This window comes from Haliotis rubra, unplaced genomic scaffold (genome assembly GCF_003918875.1).
Source record: "Haliotis rubra isolate DU_JTF1 unplaced genomic scaffold, ASM391887v1 Scf1457, whole genome shotgun sequence".
In the NCBI taxonomy this organism is placed as follows: domain Eukaryota; kingdom Metazoa; phylum Mollusca; class Gastropoda; order Lepetellida; family Haliotidae; genus Haliotis; species Haliotis rubra.
Genome location: NW_025765400.1, coordinates 106,557 through 132,216, shown reverse-complemented (window position 1 = coordinate 132,216; position 25,660 = coordinate 106,557). Strand labels below are relative to the sequence as shown.

At 39.7% G+C, this 25,660-nt stretch overlaps 1 protein-coding gene across 1 annotated transcript in view; it reads left to right on the top strand.

Annotated features, from left to right (window-relative positions):
* Positions 1-1,312: 1,312 nt before the first annotated feature.
* Positions 1,313-25,660, top strand: part of LOC124269581 (cell wall protein DAN4-like) — a 44,121-nt gene continuing 19,773 nt past the window's right edge. Inside the window, exons 1-5 of the mRNA XM_046704605.1 lie at positions 1,313-1,386; positions 14,639-14,827; positions 15,582-15,806; positions 18,437-18,493; positions 19,704-19,736. Of these exons, the coding sequence (XP_046560561.1) occupies positions 1,335-1,386; positions 14,639-14,827; positions 15,582-15,806; positions 18,437-18,493; positions 19,704-19,736 (556 nt within the window). The 5' untranslated portion in view covers positions 1,313-1,334. The remainder of the gene's footprint in view (positions 1,387-14,638; positions 14,828-15,581; positions 15,807-18,436; positions 18,494-19,703; positions 19,737-25,660) is intronic.

The window sequence follows — 25,660 nt, the reverse complement described above, 5'->3', positions numbered from 1 at the left end:
AGGCACCTACAGCCTATGTAAGTGAAATCATGATCGACACTCGCTGGTCATACAAATCTTTGAATAGTTACAGGTCGTAGGTCGATCAGAAAAGGATCTATTCTGCAATTCTGCAGGGTTCAGATTCGACAGTCAGTCAAGTATTTTCCACTGTCACTCAAATGTAAACACTGGCTGTCCGCCATTTCAAACTGTTGCGTGACTGTAAACAACTACAGACTGCACTATCAAGAAAAATAAGTAGGTCAGACGATTCCATTATAGTGTGGCCAGGGGGGTTAGAGTAACACGGTACGCAAAACAATAGGCTGGTTTCGGTCGTGTGGAGTTGGGATTATTTAAACCAAGCTCTAAGTTATTACATTATTGCATTGAATAAGCAGTAGTTAGTTTTCTTTGGACAGAATATTATATATGTTGCAATGTTTAAAACAATACCAACGGCACCTTCCACTCCCTTCACAGACGAGTTCAATTCGCCTCTCGCACCATGCCGGATTTCACAGTGTCTTCCGCGGAAGGAAGGAGTTCGATTTTAAATCGGTTATGGTAGAATGGACATTAACGTATTGTGTTGGAAAATTAGATGAATGTTAGGCAGAATTGATAGTATTTAAATTAATCATTTGAAACCTCACGCTACGCGTTCGGTTCCAAATGAATTTAGAGACTATCAATTCTGCCTAACATTAATCTAATTTGCCAACACAGTACGTTTATCTCCTAAATGGTTCTTTTCTCACCAGTGGAATTTGCTGCATTTATCTGGTGCAAAATGTTTTACGTCAAAGTGGAGACAGTGTATTTGTTTGATTGATGCAACCATTTTTCCTGTGCCAGTTTCCTATCCATTCTGTCAAGATCTTTATCTTTACCTTCAGTTTGTCTTTTTTTGTTTTGACATTCGTTTTTGCACATCAGTTTTTGATGGTTTGTCATTGGTTGCCATGAGGACCATACGTTTAAGCAGAGTTCAACCCAATAAATACTTTCTCTTCTTTCAGTTGATCTAGTTCGGAATCGATTTTCTTTGAGTGGTGTATAATATTTTTTGTAAACACAATTATGTTTTCTCTTGATGCAGTATTCCCTTGATGCAGTTAAGTATCGTCTTGATGCAGTGGAAGAAAGCTGAACAGACAGAAGAGACTTTGTTTTCAAAGATCAGTTTGATATCGTAAGCATTTTTCTCTTTCGACATGAAAGAACCTCTCCCAAATGACAAACCATGCCACGAGGTTGTATGCGTTTATTAGAAACGTCAGAATACTCAATGGCTTAAGTATCGCTGAAACTACTTCTACTTCACAAGATGCACAGTCCCGCATTCAGTCATGAAGTTTCTCATATGCCTGTCATATTGCGTGGCTCCCGTCCTGACTCAAAGTAAGTTTCATCACTACGTATTGGTGTAATTCTTCAGAGTTGATAAGCAAATTATTAGTTGTTACTGAATGGGTATATATGTATAATTATGACAATCGTTTCTGTCAATGTATACTGCACGGCAAAGGAAACGCAATTTCTGAAAAAAATGAAATCTCATAAATGTAAGCGTTCATGTTTATGTCTTTTATTTAAAAACTTGTAAAAAAACAGAGTTGCGTTTATTTTGCTGTTCAGTATCTCTTGATGGTACACTCACATTGTATTTCAGTTGACACTATTAGTACAGATAACTACTTTGGGATTACAATGTAAAGCCCAAGATTGAATTTTGGCTTCCCGTAAGAGTATATAATCTGAAGCCCATTTTTTGACGCCCGATGCCGTGATGTGCCCAGAATATTATGAAATATAAAAACACCGCCCGAGGTTGACAGTAGAAATATCAATAAATATTTTCGTACGTAATTCAAGAAAATCATCAATTGCATTGTAATCGGAAGTCGCAATGACGACATTAAATCCAGCCCTAGCTAGAGAAATCTGAGGGTGATAGCGTGAGATGTATGTGACCACCAGTCACACGTTTAAACCACCTGAGTTTTTTATGAAACACAAACGATATGTACATGTATACTGAACCACAAAAGAAACGTCGCTTTATAAAACCAAATTTGTTCTTGCAAGGTGGTGTTTTTTAATATGAGTTTACCGTTTTGTTAAAATGTTTTTCAATTCAAATTGATAGCTATTACCCGCATCAGTGTGTTTTCTGATGAAAAAGCATATCGACCGAAAAAGGCAGACATGGTAAAAGATTCTGTATGACATTCGTGAAAATGAAAATGCACGTGCATGTCGTGACAACCGTACCAATGAAACTGAGTCTCAATCTCTCCTGAAATCATTTTCAGGTGATTTTGTTACACAATCATTATGCCTGACTTACGAGAGATCAGAGGAACCAAGTCTTGGGACGATTGCAAGTTGTCCAGACTGCACGGAGGGTAGCCAATCATTTAAATGTTCATGTTAGGACAATCTACCGACTGCAGGAGTGGTATCAGGCCACTAACAGCACCCAAGATCGTCCACGCAGTGGACGACATTCAGTAACATTGCAACGTCAAGACCGACAGTTTGTGCGCCACCATCTGCGGGATCGCTTCCCCAAAGCGACGGAAACAGCACTCCATACTATTGGGACTAACTACAGACCTATCGGTGCTGATACAGTGCTTCGACGTTTGCGCGGAAAAAAACCTAGGCTGTCACCGACCCTATTGTAATCCTGTCCTCACCGCTCATCATCGCTAAAACCGGCTACATTGGGCAACTCAGCATCGAAATTGGTGTTATGGGCAATGGAGAACAGTGCTTTTATCTGATGAAAGCCGATATAGTGTTTGGACAGTCGATGGCAGAGTGAGAGTATGGCGAAGGCGTGGTGAACTGTTTTCCAACGAGTGTATTCTTGAAAGAGACTCGTGGGGTGGTCCAGGATGAGGAAATGACAGCTCGCTATATTGACTAAGTCATAAGACCCCACGTTGTACCACATTTTGGACGTTACAGAAATCAAATCTTCTAGCAAGACAGCGTGATGCCCACACTGCCAGAGCAACATTGGACTTCCTAAGACAACATGGCATCCAAACCCTACAATAGCCTGCACTCATTCCCGATTTAAGTCCAATAGAACACCTTTCAAAGAAGACTGAATGACAACTGCAGCTGGACTCGATCAGGCATTTCGCAGAGTATGGACCCCAGGGGCTACGGCCTTCATCAATCGGCTAATTCATTCCATGTACAGACGATGCAACTCTTTCACCGAGGCCACACGCGATACTAACTTTAGGGTATCTTAACGGTACCATTTTTGGTGATTTTGTTTTTGTGAACTCTAAATGTGATTCCCGAAAATGTTTCAACCATAATTGTCAAATTTGAACCCAGTCCTCCGTTTTGATTGTTAATTAGTGTGAATTAAAATGTGTGCTTTAAGAAAACTCTATCGGTGCGACATTTCTTATGTGGTTCAGTAGATCTTGAATTCCAGAATTTTATTTTGAAGCCGATTTCTAGTGATCGGCCAAGCCATGATATTGCTTGAACATTGCTAAAAAGCGGCGTAAATATCAACTCACTCACTCAATCCACGGGTTTATGTGTAGGATTTTTTCCATATTCTTTCCAAAAACAATTCAATTTATTTATTCTGGTTGTGACTTTTTATCCATCCTTATACAGTTTCATATGATGGATTTATGCTGACACACAATCACCTCTTGGTGATTCTGAAGAAGACAGTAAATCTTGAATTTTGAAAACATAATAACGACAGACTAAGTTAATGAAATCATGTTGACTTTCACAGGTAGCCATTATGGTTGTCCTTGGTGTTCGATAAGAAACGTCAGCCATGTAAAAAACGCGTTGTCTGTCTCACAGTCCCTGAACCACGCTACTCCCCCTACTGCCTGGCCCACCCTGCAATGCTAAAGCCCTAAATGAAACAAGTCTAGATTTCATCATTTTCTGAAGCTTCCCATCACACCGAGGCTCCGGTTTGATTTTTTGGGGGGCGGTGGGGTTGCCTAATGGTTAAAGCGTTGGCTTGGCACGCCGAAGAGCCGGGTTCGAATCCCCACATGGGCACAATGTGTGAAGCCCATTTCTGGTGTCCCCCGCAGTGATGTTGCTGGAATATTGCTAAAAGCGGCATAAAACCAAACTCAATCAGTCAGTTGATTTCTTGACTGCATTGATTTTTCGATCGCAAGGAAACATAATTAAAACACAATTATCACTTATGGACCCGTGAAGATCCGGGGTAAAATAGGTCTTCAGCAACCCAGGTGCTTGCCATAAAAAGCGACTATGCTTGTCGTAAGAGGCGACTAACGGGATCGGGTGGTCAGTTTCGCTGACTTGGTTGACACATGTCATCAGTTCCCAATTGCGCAGAACGATGCTCATGCTGTTGATCACTGGATTATCTGGTCCAGACTCGATTATTTACAGACCGCCGCCATATAGCTAGGATATTGCTGAGTGCGTCGTTAAACTAAACTCACTCACTCACTCACTCACTCACTTATTCATGACATATAATATACATTGCTGGTTATGAAAAAAACATAAAAACAAAATTATAAGCATACAATCGCAAATCAAAAGTGCAATATTTTGTACCTGGGTTTACTTCCTAAGAAACGAAGCAGCCGGGATACCGAACCCAGTCAGAGCAGGTGGGTGTGCACTCGAGTGTAAAGGCTGGATCATTTGCAGATGCCCTCACGGCTCATTGTGTGTGTATATATGGAGATGTTGGGTTTTGTAAATATACTGAGTCAAAAAAGAAACTTCACAAAATGTAATTTGAAAAATAATTAATAATTTTTCTCTGATGATACATCTATGTATCCGAAATGGGATCCCTATCTTTCGACTCTAGAAAAACGTTAGCAAAACCCACTCAAACCTCATCCATTCGTCGTGCAAATGACATTAGTGCCAAATCAGGTTTTGCACTTGCAGTCGATCACGTTATCTTCGCAACGAAGTTTTCTTCATATGAACGTGTTTGCATTGGCCCCAAGAATTGAAAAAAACCACTTTCAAACCACAGTTCTAACGATACTTGAAATGCCACGATTGTCAAATGTGCAACGTGAACGTGCCGTTGGCATGTTGCAAGCGGGAAGATCAGTTATTGACGTCGCAAGAGCAATGGGATGCAGCCGTAGCACTGTGTATGACTTGCGAGGTCGTCTACAACAAACTTGCACCACTTCTGATCGCCCAAGGTCGGGTCGTCCACGTGTGACGTCACGAGCAGAAGACCGTCAAATCGTCCTACGTCACCTACGTGACAGATTTCTGCCGGCTACACGAACCAGGGCTGAGATGTTTAGAGGTCGACTGTCCTCACAGACCATTCGAAATCGGTTGCGGGCTGCAAATCTCCATTCTCGACGTCCATATCGTGGGCCAATATTGACGCCGTTTCATCAACGTCAACGTCTGCTGTGGGCCCAACGTCACCTCCGATGGACCCAGAGAGACTGGAATCGAGTCGTCTTAAGCGATGAATCCAGGTTTACCCTCAGATTCGCGGACGGCAGGCATAGAGTCTGGAGACGACGTCGTGAACGGTATGCCCAATGTTGTGTACAGGAAGTCGACAGATTCGGGGGCGGAAGTTGCATGGTGTGGGGTACTTTCTGTGGGAACAACCGTTCCCGACTTCTGGTCATCCGTGGAAACCTCACAGCTGCTGCTTACCGCGACCAGGTGCTCACCCCTGAACTCGTTCCTTTCATGGCGGCTCATGGCCCAGGTCTACAGTTCCAGCATGATAATGCTCGGCCGCATACCGCGATGTTGACACGAAATTTCCTTCAAAACCCTGGAATCAACGTCATGGACTGGCCATCGAGGTCCCCTGACCTTAATCCAATACAGCACGTTTTGGATGCACTTGGGAGAAGGCTTCGTGGTATTAGGAACCAACCTCAGAAATTGCAGGAACTTGGCGCTGCCTTTCAAGAGCAATGGCGCAGAATCCCCAACCACGTGTTCACAAGCATCAGGCAGTCGATGAGGAGACGGTGTTTGGCAGCGGTGAATGCGCGGGGCGGCCATACACGATATTGAACTGAGAAATTTCGCATTTTTATTCTTGTGACTTGACATTCTGTATACCCATGTTTTGGAACGGCGGTGTAGCCTAATGGAACTGATTATGGCACTGTCAGTGTATCGAGTACATCACACAGATCTCAGCAATGAAATAATAACAATTTAACCATCTTACCATCTCTTGTTCTTTTATAGTGCCCTGAAGAAAGAATGTGAAGTTTCTTTTTTGACTCAGTGTACATGCTCATTTTTTGTGTATACCATTTTGCATTCAACAGACATCATAACATGTCATGTGTACAAGTATCACACATGCCTGTCTGTGTAATTACATAATGTGACAGAGACCGAACTCGGGCAATAAATCAATGCGTTTTGTTTATGGTGTACAGCCTGATAGTAGTTAAGTTCAAATTGCATGTGGTCAGTGATCGAAGTTGTGTATTGAATATTGTCATTAGCAGACGGGCAGGCAGACACATAGGTGCCAATAAAACAGACTTTGAGTTTTGTCTGTGACAACGACATAGCTATATCACAGTTAGAAATTCTGTCAACGCTAAATAATGACATTGCTTTTAAGTATCGAACTGAGAAAGTGACTTGGTAAGAAGAACGTGTGGTGAAATAGACAAATGAAATTATATAAACAGTTAAATCGGTAATCTACTGTAATAACATTTAAAAAGCTCGCGCCTGTGAAATATCAACAAAACATTAGAAAAATAGCTCTGACCAAAGCCTTCACCTAATATTCACCGGACAACCCGCTTCCAAGCTCCGCGTACGTATTTCACTGCGCATGTGCTATGAGCGCAGCCCAGCTGTTGAAACCACATCAATTCCCCCAAGCGCTGTGGGAAAGTTAGTGAATCGTTTGAACTACGATTTCGCGCGTTTTTTTTCATCGCGTTATTTTTCAACTTTATAAGTTGAATTTGCATTTTTGATGATTTGTTTCGGTACGTCTATACCGAAAGGTATCAGAATCTGCAAAAAAAAGAGTTGTGTATTACGTTGCATGTGACCTTTAAGGATCTTGTTAGTACTGTTCATTTTCATAATTGTTAAATTTTTAAAAGAAATATAATTGTTACATCAATTTTGATGAATGGTTTGTAAATAGATAAATATTTTATTATTGGTTGTTTAGATTAGTAACTGAGATTGTTAATGGCTGTACCCTCAAAGGGGGTTGAAATATTGAAAATTATTGTCCACCTGAGAGGGTACGTAAGTCCCATTACATTCATAGTACATTTAAATCTTCTACTATTTTTAATCGTAGCATATATGTTATTTTAATGTATGACTAGATTTATCTGAATTGCTAACCGCTGAAGGGATGATGTAAATCCAGCTAGGGTCCATGCATGAACCACGAGTGCTGTAAGTCCCCATGGTCCCTGGCATGGTGATCTAACTTCAGTCAATATACAGCCTGTTTTTATATTGTATTGTCATCTATAGTTAAAATGTTTTAGTGTTAATTACTAGTTAAAATTTAAATCCTTGATAACCTAGTTGTTTTACTGTCCTTCGCTGACAGTTTTCTTTTATAATTTACCTTTATTTATTGTAAAATTATAACTTGTTTGTAGGTAGTCACGACATGGCTAAAATATTGCCGATGTGACTTAAAATCTTAACTCACTCACTCCTGTTTGATTTAAATGGGTTTATTTGTTACTGTTCCAATTATATATATTCAGAGATTAAACGTTAGTCCAATAATGAGTCAGTGATTGAGTATGGTTTTACGCCGCGTTTAGCAACATTCCAGCCTTATCACGGCGGGGACACAGGGGATGAGCTTCACACTGCTAGTCCAATAAACACGCACCTAGTTCACTAAAGTGAGTGAGTGAGTTAATATTTAACGTCACATTGGCAATATCGCAGCCATATCGTGACGAAAACAACTTATACAAGATAAAGAGAAAACGTTTTGAAGATTAAAACCTGTCGACGATGGACAGTAAAAATACTAGAGAATCACAGATATGATTAAAACTAGCGAGCAAAGCTAAACCAGTTTAATTAAAGAGGACAATACAGTATAAAACACGGGCTTTAGATCGCCAACAACTGAAGGTAGATCACCATACTAGGAACCATGGGGACTTACATTACTTTTGCTACCTGCATGGACCCTATCTGGATTTCCTCCATCCCTTCAGCCGCTGGCGATTGTAGGAAGATGTAGCTGGCAGTTAAAAGAACAAAGATACTACGTTTAAAATATGGTAAATTTACATTTTACTTTGAAAGTTTTGGGACTTACGTACCCCCCAGGAGGACAATAATTTTACAGTACTTTAACCCCCTTTGAGGGTACAGCCACTAACAGTCTAAGCTACTAATCTAAATTACGAATCTTTAAACTATGTCTATTTACAAAACACATTAATCAGAATTCATCAATGAAATCAATTTCCTGTAAAAAAACAATAATTAAATGAAAACTAACAGTGGTAAAATGATCCTTAGCTGTTTTTACATTGAAATATGTATCCCTTATGATGGAGTCAAGCAGGACATGGTTGACCGTGGATCTCTCATGACAAGGGATACGAAACGGAGGATCTTCACCGTTTCAATAGGTATTTGTGAGTATAACGCGTATGGCCAATGCGACATCGTCGCATAATGACCTCCTCAAATCTGGACTGACAAACCAAGTAGGTGTAACCAATATAAGCTTTTATTTCATGTAATTTGTTAATACCTACTTGGTTGTCCCACTTCTTCTGCATCAGATCACGGATATAAGTTCCAATGCTAGCTTTGTAATCAGAGTATTGAATAAGAAGTGGTGTCACAGATTTATTGAGTGCTGCCTTAGCAGCAAGATCAGCCATATATTATTCCCAGAAATGCCAGTGTGGCTGGGTAACCAACAAAAGACGATGTCGCATTGGCCAGTAGCAAGCTCATTATACAATTTCATGATTTCTATTAAAAGAGGATGTTTTTTAATAGCCTGAAGTCACGAAAGAGAATTGGAAAAGTTAATGTATTGTTTATATTTACGGTGTCTATTTATATATTTAAGAGCTGTTAATATGGCGTTAAAGCCGTTTTCAAGACACCATTTATGTATTTTGTTTAAACATAACTGCAGTTGCCGTTCAATAGTATGCATATTTTTACCACGACAAGAAATATTGAAATCATCCACAAATAATGATCCATCAATTGAATCATTTAAAACCGTTGATAAACTATTGATCGTGATGCTAAACAGTGTGACAGTCAAAATACTGCCTTGTGGGACACCCTGATCCTGATTATAATGATCAGACAGGGTTGAACCCACTCGGACTTGAAATTGCCTGTCTTTTAAAAACTGTGATATAAAAAGAGGCAAACGGCCTCTCAAACCAAACTCATGTAAATCCATCAAAATGCCATGTTCCAGGTCGTATCAATAAGAAAATTGATACAGCATGTTGTTAATTTACTATAGCATTTTTAACAAAGGATTCTAATCGTACCAAATGATCAATGGTACTACGATTTTTCCTGAAACCACATTGAATATTTGTTACAAGGTAATTGGTTTCAAGCTACCAAGTTAATCTATTATTCACCATACGTTCCATGGTTTTACAGACACAGCCAGTTAGAGATATCGGTCTGTAATTAGACGGATATGTATGATCCCTGCAAGGTTTTAGTATTGGGACTACAATGGCATTACGCCACGAAGGATGAAATTCTCCAGACGTCCATATTTGGTCAAATATATCTAAAAGTGTCATCAGACATGGTTCAGATAAGTGTTTCAGTAGCTGGTAATGTATATTATCATCACCCGCTGCAGTGTCATGAGCTTGCTCAAGAGCAGTATGTAGCTCATGTAATGAAAACATTTCGTTATAATCTTCACCGTTATTTGATTCGAAATTAAGTTTTGTCTTTTCCTGTTGTTTCTGATATCTCTGAAACTCAGGGACATAATTTGCCGATGAAGAATTTTTGGCAAGAGTTTCGCCAATATTATTTGCCATTTTAGACGTGTCAGTTATTAAATTATCACCACCTTTAAGGTGGTGAACAGCAGATTTTGAACCTTTGCCTTTAATTCTTTGAACCATCTTCTCTTGCCAAAAATTCACCATCGGCAAATTATGTCCATGAGTTTCAGAGATATCAGAAACAACTGCAAAAGCAACCTTAAACTACTTGATTCTGTTCACCACCAAGGTCTAAGACTTTGTCTTGGATCATTTATAACTTCTCCAGTTGATAGTTTCTATGTCAAGGCAAATGGGCCTTCTCTTTCCCAACGCCGTATTAGATTATCTTTACAATATATTACCAAACTAAATTCTAACGAGTCTAACCCTGCATTTAACTGTATCTTTAATCCTCTTTATGAGGATTTGTACAACCAGAAGTCTCCTCTTGTTCCGCCTCTTGGGCATAGATTTAAACCATTCATTTCTGCTGCCGGCATTGAGCTGGAGAATATATCTTCTTCTCGTCTTCTTTCTTCTCCTCCTAGGCAGTTAGTGAGACTACAAGTTGACCTCGCACTGACTAAGTTTAAGATAGCAGAAACTAATGAATTACAATATAAACAAGAATATAATCAATTAAAAAATAAATATAATACATACAAGTCCTTATTTACAGATGGATCCAAGAATGGTGGTGCGGTTGCATGTGCCACTGTCATTGGATCCAGAACAATATCTTCTCGACTACCAAATAACAGCTCTATTTTCACAGCAGAAGCTAACGTCATATTAACAGCTCTTAAATATATTAATAAACACCGTAAATATATACCATACATCATCTTTTCCGACTCTCTTTGTTGTCTTCAGGTTATTAAAAATATTTCTTGTAAACATCCACTTTCAATAGAAATTAGTGAATTGTATAATGAGCTTGCTGCTGGCCAATGCGACGTCGTCTTTTGTTGGTTACCCAGCCACGCTGGCATTTCTGGGAATAATATGGCTGATCTTGCTGCTAAGGCAGCACTCAATAAATCTGTGACACCACTTCTTATTCCATACTCTGATTACAAAGCTAGTATTAGAACTTACATCCGTGATCTGAAGCAGAAGAAGTGGGACACCCAAGTAGGTAATACTATTAACAAATTACATGAAATAAAAGCTTATATTGGTTACACCTACTTGGGTTGTCAGTCCAGATTTGGGGGAGGTCATTATGCGACGATGTCGCATTGGCCATACGCGTTATACTCACAAATACCTATTAAAAGGTGAAGATCCTACGTTTTGTATCCTTTGTGATGAGAGAACAACGGTGAAGCATGTCCTGCTTGACTGTGTTGAATTCTCCATCATAAGGAATAAATATTTCAATGTAAAAACAATGAAGGATATTTTAACAAATGTTAATTATCATTTCATTATTGGTTTTTTAAAAGAAATTGATTTGTTTGATGAATTCTGATTAATTTTTTTGGTAAATAGACATAATTTAAAGATTCGTAATTTAGATTAGTAACTTAGATTGTTAGTGGCTGTACCCTCAAAGGGGGTTAAAGTACTGTAAAATTATTGTCCTCCTGAGAGGGTACGTAAGTCCCAAAACTTTCAAAGTAAAATGTAAATTTACCAAATTTTAAACGTAGTATCTTTGTTCTTTTAACTGCCAGCTACATTTTCCTACAATGGCCAGCGGCTGAAGGGATGGAGTAAATCCAGATAGGGTCCATGCAGGTAGCAAAAGTAATGTAAGTCCCCATGGTTCCTAGCATGGTGATCTACCTTCAGTTGTTGGCGATCTAAAGCCCGTGTTTTAAACTGTATTGTCCTGTTTAATTGAAATGGTTTAGCTTTGCTCGCTAGTTTTATTCATATCTGTGATTCTCTAGTATTTTTACTGTCCATCGTCGACAGGTTTTAATCTTCAAAACGTTTTCTCTTTATATTGTATAAATTGTTTTCGTCACGATATGGCTGAGATATTGCCGATGTGACGTTAAATATTAACTCACTCACTCACTCCTGTGGATTGTTGATACATTTGTGGATGTATGTCTTTGTACCACTGAGGCCTTTGTAGGAATGAGACGTTCTATTTTAGCTTTATAATTTTAGACCAACTGACAAACTTAGTAAGATATCAATCACGAAGACTGTACGAGAGAAGAGATGACTCCCGATTTAGACCACAGTTGTTGTTTTTCTTTTCGATACTCAGAATCAAATCTTTGATCTTGATAATTTATAGTTCTGAAAATAAAGAAAAAAATAGAAACAAACAACAGATACATCTCCAACTGTACACTCAGCGTTGTCAGTTAATCACAACAATCAAATATGAAATTGAAGTCCAGTCAGACCAATAATAGAAATTTTAGATAGTTTCTAAATTATGTTAATATTATTTTAAGGTATTTTCTTTTCATTGACTGACAGTAACATAAAAGTACACAGACATACTGTGGAAGTTGTTGTTGAATGGATTTCCTGTGTGTTGACTTGCCCTGTCCACTTGTTTTAAGTTAGCCTATTCCTTTGTCCCCCCTTCTGTGCGCTCTCTCAAACCCAACCTTGTCAACGTTCCAAGTATCATCTATTTCAAGTGAGACACCCCCCCCCCCCACTCCTTACAGCCTCTTCACATACCTTTCAACTCAATTTCTCCTTCGTCCTGATTCGTCATGTCATATAATCGGGTATAATATCTTCACATAGTTATTAAGTTAATGATACGTGTAACTATAATTATGAATAGCTGCAGCCTGTCGTCTGTATCTATTCTAGTAATGACTGATGTTTATACTCTGGAAAATGCACACAGCGTATCCTGTAGAACATCCTGTAATCTGAACCACTCAAAAAATCGTTCATATTATATAATTAGGTATAGTATCTTCTGATATTTAATAAGTCAACGATATGCGTAAATATACGAATAACTTCAGTCTCTTTTTTCCCCGGTACTAGTTTTTTTCATTGATGCTTATTCTTTTTACCTTCTTCCTTTAAATGTCTCCAAGATTAGTTACCCACTCATAGTTTGTTACTGTCCTATCTCTACATTCACACATCTTGTCTCTGTTTAGGTGGTAGCACAGCCTAGTAATTAAAGTGTTCGCTTGTCTCGCATAAGAACCGGGTTCGATTCTCCACATGGGTTCAAAAATTACACAAGGTTTACGGGGTAACAGTACATCTCTCAAGATATTGATGACTGTTCCCATATGTTTGCTCTGACAATTAGTAACTTCTTAGTGCCTTAGGAAAGTAAGATACTTTATGGATGCAACTTCTTTATCATACAAATGTATATGATGCGACATTTCGGTATAGATCCTTATACCGTTGTCAAGCAAGAGTTAAGTACTGCAGTACAGAACGGACTTATATACATCAACAGGGATTATGTAATAACAACATGTAGGTATGAATCAAGGGGATTAACAACTAAAAAATGGATGGTGGTAATAATGTAGTGACAATAAGTAGAAGCCAATAGTCCATGAGGCAGATACAAAATATACATGGCTGATAAGACTAAGTAGCAATGATAGCTGTTTATCAGTTCATTGTATACCCCTCAGTCAACTGAGATCAGGGATATCTCATCCAATCTGCATACAATGAACTGATAAAATCAACAGATGAGAACACTCCAGCTATAAGTGAAATCATACTTTCTTATTATTAGCCAACTTCTCAAATGCCAATCAAACAGATTATTAGCGCCTTATTATATTTTGACAACCATGTGGACCGTGCTTGTCACTCTAAGGGCGGTTGGGTAACCTAGTGGTTAAAGAGCTCGCACGTCATGCCAAAGACCCGGCTTTACTACACGTAAAGTACACGTGGGTACTTTGTTTGAAACATATTTTGTGTTTCCCCTGCCGTGATATTGCTGGAATATTGCTGAAATCATTAATATTTTGTCCATCGTTTTTTTACACCGGCCCTTTTCATCAACGCTCCAAGGTGAAAACATGTTAGTCGTTTGTTTGAATCTACATTGATGTTCCCCATGCGATTCCCCAAATGGGGATAAAAATGTTTGTGGTGCAAAATGTTCTGAACAAGTTCTGCATAATTTGTGTCCATTTACGCGTTCAATCAGGGAAACCGAACGATGAGGAACACATTTGACAGAGACCTGTCATAATCTGTTTTTGAATTGGTCTTCAACAAGCCATGCTTGTCGTAAGATGCGCCAAAGAGGCTCACGTTGTCACGCCCGTTGACACATGTCATCGTAGCACAATTGCGTAAATCGATGTTCATGATGTCAATCACTGGATTGTCTGGTCCAGGCTTGATATTTTCACAGACCGTCGCCATATTGCTGGGATATTGCTGAATGCAGCGTTAAACAACAAACAAACACAGAAACAAACTCTCGAAAGTCTCCAAAATTTAACTAAAATTTCAGTGTATAAATGTGAGTAATACGTTTCTGTATCCACGTTTGAGTGCTTGAAACATCAGTTGCCGTTCTTTGTTAATCTAGTTTTTCACGAAATTGTACATGTACTTTAGATGAGCTGTTTGTGGTGCGAAATGTTCTGAACAAGTTCTACCTAATTTGTGTTCATGTATGCATTCAATATAGCTGTATAGCTTTTCCGGTGTTGTTACAGTGATCCTAACGGGTAAAGGACTGGATACAAGTTCAACGCTACCCGGAAATGAGCCTGAACTGGCGATTGATGGAGACGGGAATACATATTTTATGTCCAACTATACCTTGCCCGGGGAAGCCTACTGGCAAATTGATTTAGAAGGCTACTATGACGTCCATGAAATACTTATCCAATTTCCAAACATGGGTACCTCTATTCCATACACATGCTTCTGTAACCCGTGAAAATCCCGGTTAGAATTGGTCTTCAGCAACCCATGCTTGCCACAAAAGGCGACTATGCCTGTCATTAGAGGCGACTTACAGGTGGTCAGGCTCGCTGACTTGGTTGACACATGTCATCTGTTCCCAATTGCGCAGACCGATGCTCATGCTGTTGATCACTGGATTGTCTGGTCCAGATTTGATTATTTACAGACCGCCACCATATAGCTGGAATATTGCTGAGTGCGGCATAAAACCCAACTCACTCACTCAGTCAGTCGAAGTAAAAGCCACCAGTAACTAAAAGCCCATGCGAATGTTTCACCGTAATGTCGTCACTATTATACTGAATTATTTCTGTTGTGACGTCATGCAGTTAAGACAGGTATAGCGTGTGGTTAAACTAAACAACAGATATATTACGTTGTCACTCGAAAACCACGTTATAACCATGTATATTTGAACGTACATCGTGCAGGAAGTCAGACTGGTTGGAAAATATCACTGTTGTCTCATACGTATATTTCAAAGATCACACGTGGCCCTGACGCCAAAAGCTTTATACCTGTTCAAAGTTCAGTACTTTTCTTACATTGAATGATTGTGGATTTAAAAAAAGACGAAACCGTCTGTTCTCGCTTTGACCGTTCCTTCCACATTGAACTGAATTTGTATTTGTTTAAAACGGTGTTTCAAAACTGGTTTATTCACTTATTACTTAAATGCTTGTTTTTCAGTTCGAAATCCGCCTGAGAACAGAACAATTTCACTCTCCAAATATTCGACTTTTGAACCTGCCCACACTTTTCTGTGCGGCCAGAATATCCCCGGAACTACCTCAACGTGGATGTGCCAAGGGTTGTTTGCTGTTCAGTACATACGTGTCACCACCGACCAACCACCACTTGTTCTTCATGAAATAGTGATATATGCAGACCAGGCAGTGCAGACAGTGTTGGAAGGTGCGTCTGAAATATTGTTGACTTCATAAAGTCTTTACTCGCCTGACGGTGGCCTCAACTACTGATGTACTAAAGTTAGATGAGCCACGGTCTGACCCCAATTTGCATGTATGGGAACGCCCTCCAGAACATTCTATTTGAACAATGAGGGAAACACGTTGTCGTCTAAAACTTGAAAAGTTCAATTTCCTCGTGCGAATCGTGTTTTGATTGTTATATCATACTATGTCCTATGATATCTACTAAGATCCTTAGAAACTGAACCAAGACAAATTTAACAATATTTACAAAACACCCCACACAAGTGCTAGAGAAAAGAACATTTTTTTATGTTTACAAACGGATGTATAATCGGCATATATTCTGGTGCATCCTCGCCACACATGGGTCAAATACCGAATAGATCCATTGTGGAATTTACTGATTTAGGCGTACTTCCGGTCTGAGTCGTCACTTTCTGAATCGGCCTCTGTGTCTTTATCACTTGCCAGTCCTACTTCAATCAAGATTCTGTCAAATTCTTATTCTACTGCAATTTCCCGTTGCTAGTAGCCATCTTCAATGATTTAAACATGTTTACAACATTCGGACCATTCCTTGGCACCGATTGCAGACATTTTCTCGTTTATGGTACTCTTTGCGAAGTTTTTGTGAACTGCAAAAAGTTTTCTTTAGCAACATAATTTTTTACATTGGCCCAAATCAACTCAATTGGGTTCAGTTCTGCGTGCTAAGGAGGAAGACGTAGTACATCATGGCCATGTTGTTTCAACAAAGTGTCTACTCTATAGACAGTGCCCGATTTGTTGCATTTTGCCAGACATTTTTTATTGCAGGTAAGTATTCCATGCGCTTTGCAACGATGTCTTTCCGTTCCATTAAAACCTTACAATCTGACTGCGTTTTTCGCCACCTAAACCCCATGTCTTTCAGATTTTTTCGAAAACTTTCCTCTGAACCCTGGTAATGCAATTGACTTCTTGCCATATCATATATCATATCTAGAGTAGGCAGTTGCTTTTGTACTCCATATAACCTTTGTACAAATTGACGGACTGCACACCGGTCAAAATCATCAAGTTTGTGCTTGGAAGTCTTGGGTTTGCGTAACTTTGTTGGACTAATAATAGCAGGCCTACTCGCACCCCTATGACCTTCCGCTTTAATACATTTTAAAATTGCCTTGGAAAGACCAGTAGCATTGCTAGTTTTCGACATAGCGTCTACTTTGGTTGCACACGTCTTTTCCATGTAAATAATAACATTGTAGGCTAACTCCCTTGCCTGAGAATGAACAACTTACCCTTGCCTCCCTAACTTGGACTTGTTAAATTAATTAAAATCTGCAAACATTCAACATTTGACTCGTGTCGAGATGGTGTCCTGCTGAACTGAATCGCTCTACGAGACACGTGTTAAACAGAAGCGGTATTGAGTTCAATCCACGGTCAGCATGTATTGCACGTGCTTAATCGCCGATCTACCTGCAGCAACCAAGTGTATTCGTCTAGATTCCCTGCCCCGCCTACTTGTCACAAACGCGTACACGTACTGCGCAGGTTAGTCTAATACGAGTCCAGCAGTAGTGGTTCGCTCACCATTCCGAAGGAACGGACTCGGTTTCCAACACTGGGACAATTTAAGAGGCCCTTTTCAGGTGTGTTGAGCAGTCATATTTTGGAAGCACTGCTAAACACGGCGAAAAGCTAAGTATATTCCTTATGTATTGAAATTATGATGGCATGGAAGGACAGAAAAAAAACTAAACAAGAACCGTGCAATCGGCAATACAGGAATAGATTTGAAATACGGAGGGTGATTGTAGGATTTTTACGTTGACGATTGCCACATACCTCCTCGGCTTGTTCAACGGAGAAAAAGTCAGGAGTTTTCAACATGACTTGTGATGGCTGGACGGAATTTGGTCTCAATCCTGGCAAGGTTGACACGTGCATTATCATCTCTGGAAAAATGGTGCTGCTATTATGTTGTGCGGTAGTATTGACCTGTCTGACTCAGCCATGGACAATATGCAACGCAGTTTAGCCCATCACCGTGATTCCAGAACAAAACTCGATTTCTTCGGTCATGGTAGTCAACAATGGACCTCGATTCAATCAGAAAATATGCCATAAGTCCAACGTTGATTATCCCAGTGTTGACGTTTCCCACACCACTGACATTTCTCATCTGTAAGCTGCGGGATGACGTCTTGCTGGCAAATGTACAGACGATTTCCTGTTGCTTGTTGCAGCCAGTCCCTTAGTGCTTACACACAAAGAAACGATCAAATACATTTGAAACACCATGTAGGTAAACACGAAGTAGGTACGGAATATGAGGGCGCAATCATTATTCTCGTCGGATGTCCTAGTGAATGTCCATGTCCAAAACATATCAGGCTCCCCATGCGAGTCAAGGAGCTATCCAACCTCTTGGGACATTCCATGCATACAATATACAAACAACTGACGTTGTGAAATAGGAACCTCATCATCCCATGCTATTGGTTTCCGAAATGACATTTACCTGAAAATGATTATATGATACACAAGGAACGGTTACATTTAAATCATGCTTGAAGTAATCTATCAATCAATTCATTGTATTTCTCTTCTTCTGTTCCAAAGGAACGTCCCTTGAGACAATCACGACTACAACAACAGCAACGACGACAGTGTCCTCAGGTAGGTTTCATTTTTCCATCACAAAGGAAAAATAGTTCGATGTAAAAACAATGAAGGATCTTTTAATCATGTTGCTCCTCATTTAATCCTTGGATTTTTAAAAGAAATTGAATTAATTGATATTTGTTTACATTGTTTAGATAGTTGATTTTTAATATTGGTAGAGATTAAGTTGTATGGTCAGAGGCTGTATCCTCGAGGTGGGTTAAAGAATTGTAAAATTAGTTCAACCTACGAAGTTTAATCTTAGAATATTTGTTGTTTTAAATAATGGCTAAATTTCACCAGTGACTGAAGGGATGGTGTAAATCCAGCTAGGGTCCGTGCAGGTAGCAAAGGTACTGTAGTTCCCCGTGGTCCCTAGTATGGTAACCTAGCTTCAGTTGCTGGTGATCTCTAGCCCGTTCTTTTATATTGTAATGTTCATAAACTTGATTAATTTTACAGTTACATGCTTGTTTAAAATCTCTATCTGTGATAATCTAGTTATTTTACTGCCCTTCGTCGACATGAATTTTCATATAATTTAATTGCATTTATTATGAATTTGTAATTTGTTAAACCCGTTAAGGTCCAGGTTAGAATTGGCCTTCAGTAACCCATGCTTGTCGTAAGAGGCGACTAACAGAATAGGGTGGTCAGGCTCGCTGACTTAGTCGACACATGTCATCGGTTCCCAATTGTGCAGATCGACGCTCATGCTGTTGATCACTGGATTGTCTGGTTCAGACTCGATTATTAACAGACCACCGCCATATAGCTGCAATATTGCTGAGTGCCGATTAAAACTCAACTCACTCACTCACTGTAATTTGTTAAAATCACCATATGGCTGAAATATTGCCGATGTGAGTATAAATCTTAAGTCACTCACTTACTCACTCATTCAGGTGGGCTTCACATATGATCAAACGAACCGTCTGACAATGTGATATCATTACGTCGATTTACTGTCTCTACTGGAAAACAGGGCATTGTGTAACGTGTTGAATTTAAAGTTACAACCAGACGTCTACCAGAAATCCTTAGGTGCAAAACGTTGGTGTCAGACAGCAAAGATATAAAGGTTACAGAATTAACAGTTTTAATGAGCTACTTTAACAAACAATGCAAGTTATGCAAATGAATACAGTGACTATATGTTATACACAGTTTCCACCTTTCGGCATGTTGAGTTTTCTAACTTTCTGTTCTAAAACACCTCCTGCAGCTGTCACCGCCACAACACCAGAACAGTCGTCAGGTAAGTTTTGAATAAAGCTCTGTCTTGGAGAAATTACGGCGTTTGATCGTTCCCAACCGAGCATGTTGCAGCATATGGACGTGTGTGTGTATGTCTCTGTGTAAATACGTAAATGGAGTATACTGTTGATATGTTTATACCTATGTGTTGTACTTTTATATGTTCACCACCAAAACACCAGAACATATTTCAGGTAGTTTGGAACAAGGAAAGCCATTTGAAAAGGCAACGTTGGACGCACCTATGTAAATTAAGAAATTTAGTGAGACGAATGTGAGATGACCATACCTCCGTTTATTGGAAGCGGCTTCCATTAGAGATCGGTACTCGCAACGCAAATACGCTGCTCTCATCTCCAGTAGATGACATTTCATATCTAGGGTATTCGTCATGTCTACCCATGTCGGAGTCGGTGGGGTAGCATTATGGTTAAAGCGTTCGGTCGTCATGCTGAAAACCTGGGTTCGATTCCCCACAAGGGTACAATGTGTGAAGTCCATTTTTGGTGTCCCCCGCGGTGATATTGATGACATTTTGCTAAAAGCGGCCGAAAAACATACTCACTCACTCTACCGATGTCTGAGCCAGGATACGTAGTGCTCACATACACGAACGCTATGATGCTCTATAGGCCGTAGTGGAGGAAATTCTTTGTTGCACGTTCGCGCACCCATTATGATGATTGCGCACGAAAAACGTACATGAATGACTTCCTTGAACTTGTACGTGCGCCCTATTTTCGTTATCAAAATATCCAGAGGTTAACATTTTCAAGCCATCAGGGGGGTAAAGGAACAGGCATTTCATGTTTCATTGAATTACAAAGAACGAAGTGTTGAGGTGAGGTGAGGTGAAATTGGGTTTAACGTCGTGCTTGAGAATATTTCGCTCATATGACGACGTGCATGCGTGTGTATGTATATGTGCGGCTGATTGTACTAGCCCAGACTGAAGCTGGTTTTATAGTGCTAGCTCACTGAGATACCATGCCGCAGTGAAGCATGAATACCCCGCTCAGACACAGTATACTGACTCCGAGCCGACCAGTCCTTGTTGTACCCATTAATGCCGAGCGCCAGGCAGTACCATATTTTAACGTCTTTTGGTATGACGCGGTCGGTGATCGAACCCGCGACCTTCCGCTCTCCGGGCGGACGCTCTAACCACTACACCACGGAGGCGGCAAACGAAGTGTTGACCAAGAAAGGGCACACAATCAACAGTTGTATCATAAAACTAACAATGATTTTTAAAAATAATAAATTACGTCTAATGAATGCAATCACTGAATGTTGAACATAGTATCCACCTTTCAACATATAGAGCTTTCATTTTTTTCTCTTCATAAGTGACGTCATCGTCTGTTAGGACATCATCTGCAATTGTTACCACCACAACACAAAAACCGACTTCAGGCATGTTTTCAATAATAGCATCTCAGTCCCTGTCTTGATTAACGTAAGGTTCTTCTCCAGGGCTATGACTCCAAACATAAAATACCATTAAAAATCCTTTTAATGAGAATTATTTTTGCCTTAAAATACCGATAGATTGTGCGCATGGTCGAGTGAACTGTTATATCATTGTGTTAGAGAATGCTGATGTTATGTTTGCTACACATAGTTTGCATAAAAAATATAATTTATATATTGACCAGTTGTATTCCTGCCTCATGGAATTGCTCGTGGTTGGGCAAAATACACCATAAACTCTCTTGAGACCCACAACCTGGTCAGGCAACAGAAAGGTAGCATTTTCATATAACCCATCACACCCTTCCGAAAACCATTCAATTGATGGTTGGAGTGGGTCATATGTGAAAGGCATTTGCCTTGACACGGTGATCTTCGATATATGTGTTTCATTGTCATCAAGTGTGTAGAATGCGGTTACCAAGCCCTCTTAACATCGGCGTTGCTTAATATCCCGCTCTGTAATTTGAGTGATTTGCAAGACTAAAACATCTGTTATTTTCACATCGTTTGAAGTAATGCCAACACGAACCGTTTGATTAACCTGAGAATCATTTGATGCCACCATAACAACCTTAATCACCATCAAACGCCCTTGAAACAGACTGTCATTACTCGAAACATGATAACTTATGGATGTGGAAGAACGAGACGAAGTCAAGGACGTGCAGACCTTTATGAAGTTGTTTTACTGAAAGCGTCGTAAATCAGTCAGACAGGACTTTAAAGAACGTGAACCAATGAAGCATTTAATTTTCTGTTTTATATTCTGTAGTAACCAGCCTTACAAAGACATATGCGCTCCTTCTTATTTGTTGTAACTTCGAACACTTTTGAGTTACCGATTATATACCTGAATTTGACCAACGACGTGATTTACGAACGCAGCATTTCCCTTAGCAGATTCACACTTAGAAGGATATAGCGTCCTTTTTGCCTGTAACAATATCTTAAAGAAATCTCTTTATAAAGATCCTCTCCCTCCTGTGGCTGGCTGGTAACTTTGTGCATTTATGTCTTTGTTCCTTTGAGGCCATTGTGTCAATGAGACATTCTCTGTTAGAACCGATCAGATACACCTCCATCTGTACACTTAGCATGTAGTCTATGTTTCGCAGTTAATTACAACAATCAAAATACCAATAACATCATGTTTCAGCCAGACCAATAATAGAAATTTACATTTTCGCGTTAATATTACTCAAATATATTTCTTTTCAGTCACGGATAGTTACATTAAAGCGCACTGACGTGTTGTGAAAGTTGTTTTTGAATGGATTTCCTGTGTGTTGCCTGCCCTGTCTAGTTGTTTTGACCGTTGTTTCAACTCACCAGTGTTGACTTCATGTAGAATGTTACTTTTCACAAGATTATCAAACCATATGAATGCCTCTTTTCCTTCTTCTCTAGCCCTGACGAGACGTGGTAAGAACTCTCTCCTTTTCTCCCTCATTGAAAAATGAAATCCTCACCTGTTTTTACAGGAGATTCCTTTGCTTTGTTCCTTGCTAATTTGAGAATCTCGATTTAGTTTTACGTCTTGCCAACTGAACAACTGTAGGACAGGGTTACCTTAGTCGTTCTGCATTCCCACTATATGCACTCTCTCGATCCCTCCCTTATCAACGTTCCAAGCATCATCCATCTCAAGTGAGAACCCCCTTATACTTCACAATCCCCCCATGTCTCTCTCTCCATTACCCTGATTCTCTGGAACAACATACAATACTATAATATCCCGTCGTGATCTATTCTCTCGATCGTCTGTTTTCGTAGTTAGATACGTTGTTTTTGTACAAATGTTTCAGTTAGTCATCTAACTTGTTTAAAACTCTTACCTTCTTCCTTTAAATCTTTACACGATTAGCTAGCCACTAGGGTTGTATGGTGTCTACATCCACACATCCCGTCCCTGTTGGGGAGGTTGGGTCACCGACCGGTTAAAGCATAAGGTCGTCAGGCCAAAGACCCAGGTTTAATTGATCACAATGGTACAATAGTTGACTCCATTTCTGGTTTGCAATATCGTGTGAATGCTGAAATAATGATAAAAGGGACGTTAAACTAAAACCCTACTCACTCACCCACTATTGTCACTGTCAACAGCGTACTGTTGATTCAACTTTTGCACGTGGTTCAACGGGACAAGAAGTACCATTATCTCTCAAGATATTGATGTCCAATATTTTGCTTTGACAGTCGTAATTGGTAGTTAGCGATCCAACACGCTTGTAGTAAGAGGCGACAAACCGGACCAGGAGTAATCGCATCCCGGGTTGCGTAGATCGATGCGCATGATGTTCATCACTGGATTGTCTGGTCCCGACTCCTTTATTTTCAGGCCGCCGCCATAGAGCTGGAATATTGCTGAGTGTGGCGTTAAACAACAAACAAACAAAACAGAAAATAACTTTACTAAGATTTCGGTGTTTGAATGTTAGTAAACAGCTTTCTCTGTCAACGCTTGAGTACATAAAACATCAATTATCAATCTCTTCTTTTTTAGTTTTACGCCCGGACCAAGATTGTATATGGACTTTGGATGAAACTGCGAAATGTTATGATTTGTATTCATGTATGCATTCTATCACTGAAACCGAACCATGAGGAACACCTTTTAAGGACTCTTTTGGTACAATATCTTATATAGCATTTTCCTGGTGTTGTTACAGTGATCCTAACAGGAAGAAGACTGACGACAAGTTCAACACAACTCGGAAAAGGGGCTGAACTGGCGATTGATGGAGACGTGAACACATATTTTCTTTCCAATACTGCCGAGCCCGGGGACGCCTACTGGCAAATTGATTTAGAAGCATACTATGACGTCCAACAAATAATTATCCACTTTTCAAACATGGGTACCTTTATTTCATGTACATACTTCTGTAACCCATGAAAATCCAGGTTCGATTTGACCTTCCGCAACCCATGCATGTCGTGAGGCAACTAACGGGTGGTCAGGCTCACTGACTTTGTTGACACATGTCATCATAACCCATCCGTAGGTCGATGCTGATGATGTTGATGACTGGATTGTCTGCTCCAGACTCGAGTATTTACAGATCGCCGCCATATAGCTGGAATATTGCTGAGTGTGGCGTTAAACAACAAGCTAACAAAACAAACAAACAATTTATGTTACGGTGAGGGAGTGGTTGCTGCTGTTGACGTTTGCAATATTGATGTTACCCATGAGTACGGGAAATAAAGATTAAGCAGCTGATTATAACCGCTTCCAAAAAGCAGGCAGAGGAAAGAGAACGCAGTTTTCTCTATTTGAACTCGCACGAATGGGCTGTCCTTTCTTTGAAAACGAAAGCTGTGTGATAAACACATATAGTATACATAGCCTTCCAATAAATCAAGGTGTGTCACTCGCATCCAACACTGTTTGTATCCATGGGGAAGATCTAGCAATAATTGTGAGGTCATCGCGGTTTTTTGAAGACACGGAAAACAATGTAATATACGTATATTACATGATATCCATGTTAGGATGAACGTCTCTCTATAAGAAATAATCAAACACTTTGAACTTGTCCCTTATATGAGTGATAGTTGTTTTTTTATTCTCTACAGTAAAGCATTTGGGCAGTATAGTATCTTAAACATCCGAGAAACATCTTGGTAACGACTTTCAAAGTCTATTCAGATCTACCGGTGTTTTAATCGTAGAATATTTGTTGTTTTATTCTGGCGAACTATCGGCACAATCGCCAATGGCTGAAGGGATGGTATAAATCCAGCTAGGGTCCATGCAAGTAGTCAAAGTACTCATGGTCCCTAGAGTGGTGGTCTACCTTCAGTTGTTGGCGATCCTCAGCCTTTTTTATATTGTATTGTCCTAATCTGAAATCCTATGTTAGAGATTTATCTTACCTCGTACATAAATGTCACTTTCTGATTGGCTGAGCGCTCTTCTATTATGTTCAATGTACCCCGCTTATAAGCGAGTAACATTTCAATTTACCCCGCTGTCAATGGCAACTCATTTGGTACTTCGTGGTAGTAATTCTTCATCTCGAATTACATTGAATCACGCATGATGTACGGTAATTACCGATGTTTTGCGAATTCAAATCGATTGAAAGGCAATAACTCTAAATCTGTTCTTTTTCTTGTCTGCAGAATCTAGCGATGGCTATCAAAAGATTTGTACCCGTTCTTCAAACAATTCAAAATAAACAATAAGGTGTTCGGTCAGATACATACGTTGTTCTCCGGTCCCACAGGGCCTATGGGTTGATGTACCCTCGATGTTTGTTTATGTTCCCCTCGCCGTTCGGGCTCAGGAAACATAAACAAACATTGAGGGTACATCAACCCATGTCCCCCTCGTGACCAGTGAACAACTTATAATATGCTAGTTTTATTTCTTGATATTGTGATATTCTAGTCGGTTTTACTGTCCTTCGATGACCATAAATTACTATGTATAGCAATTAAATG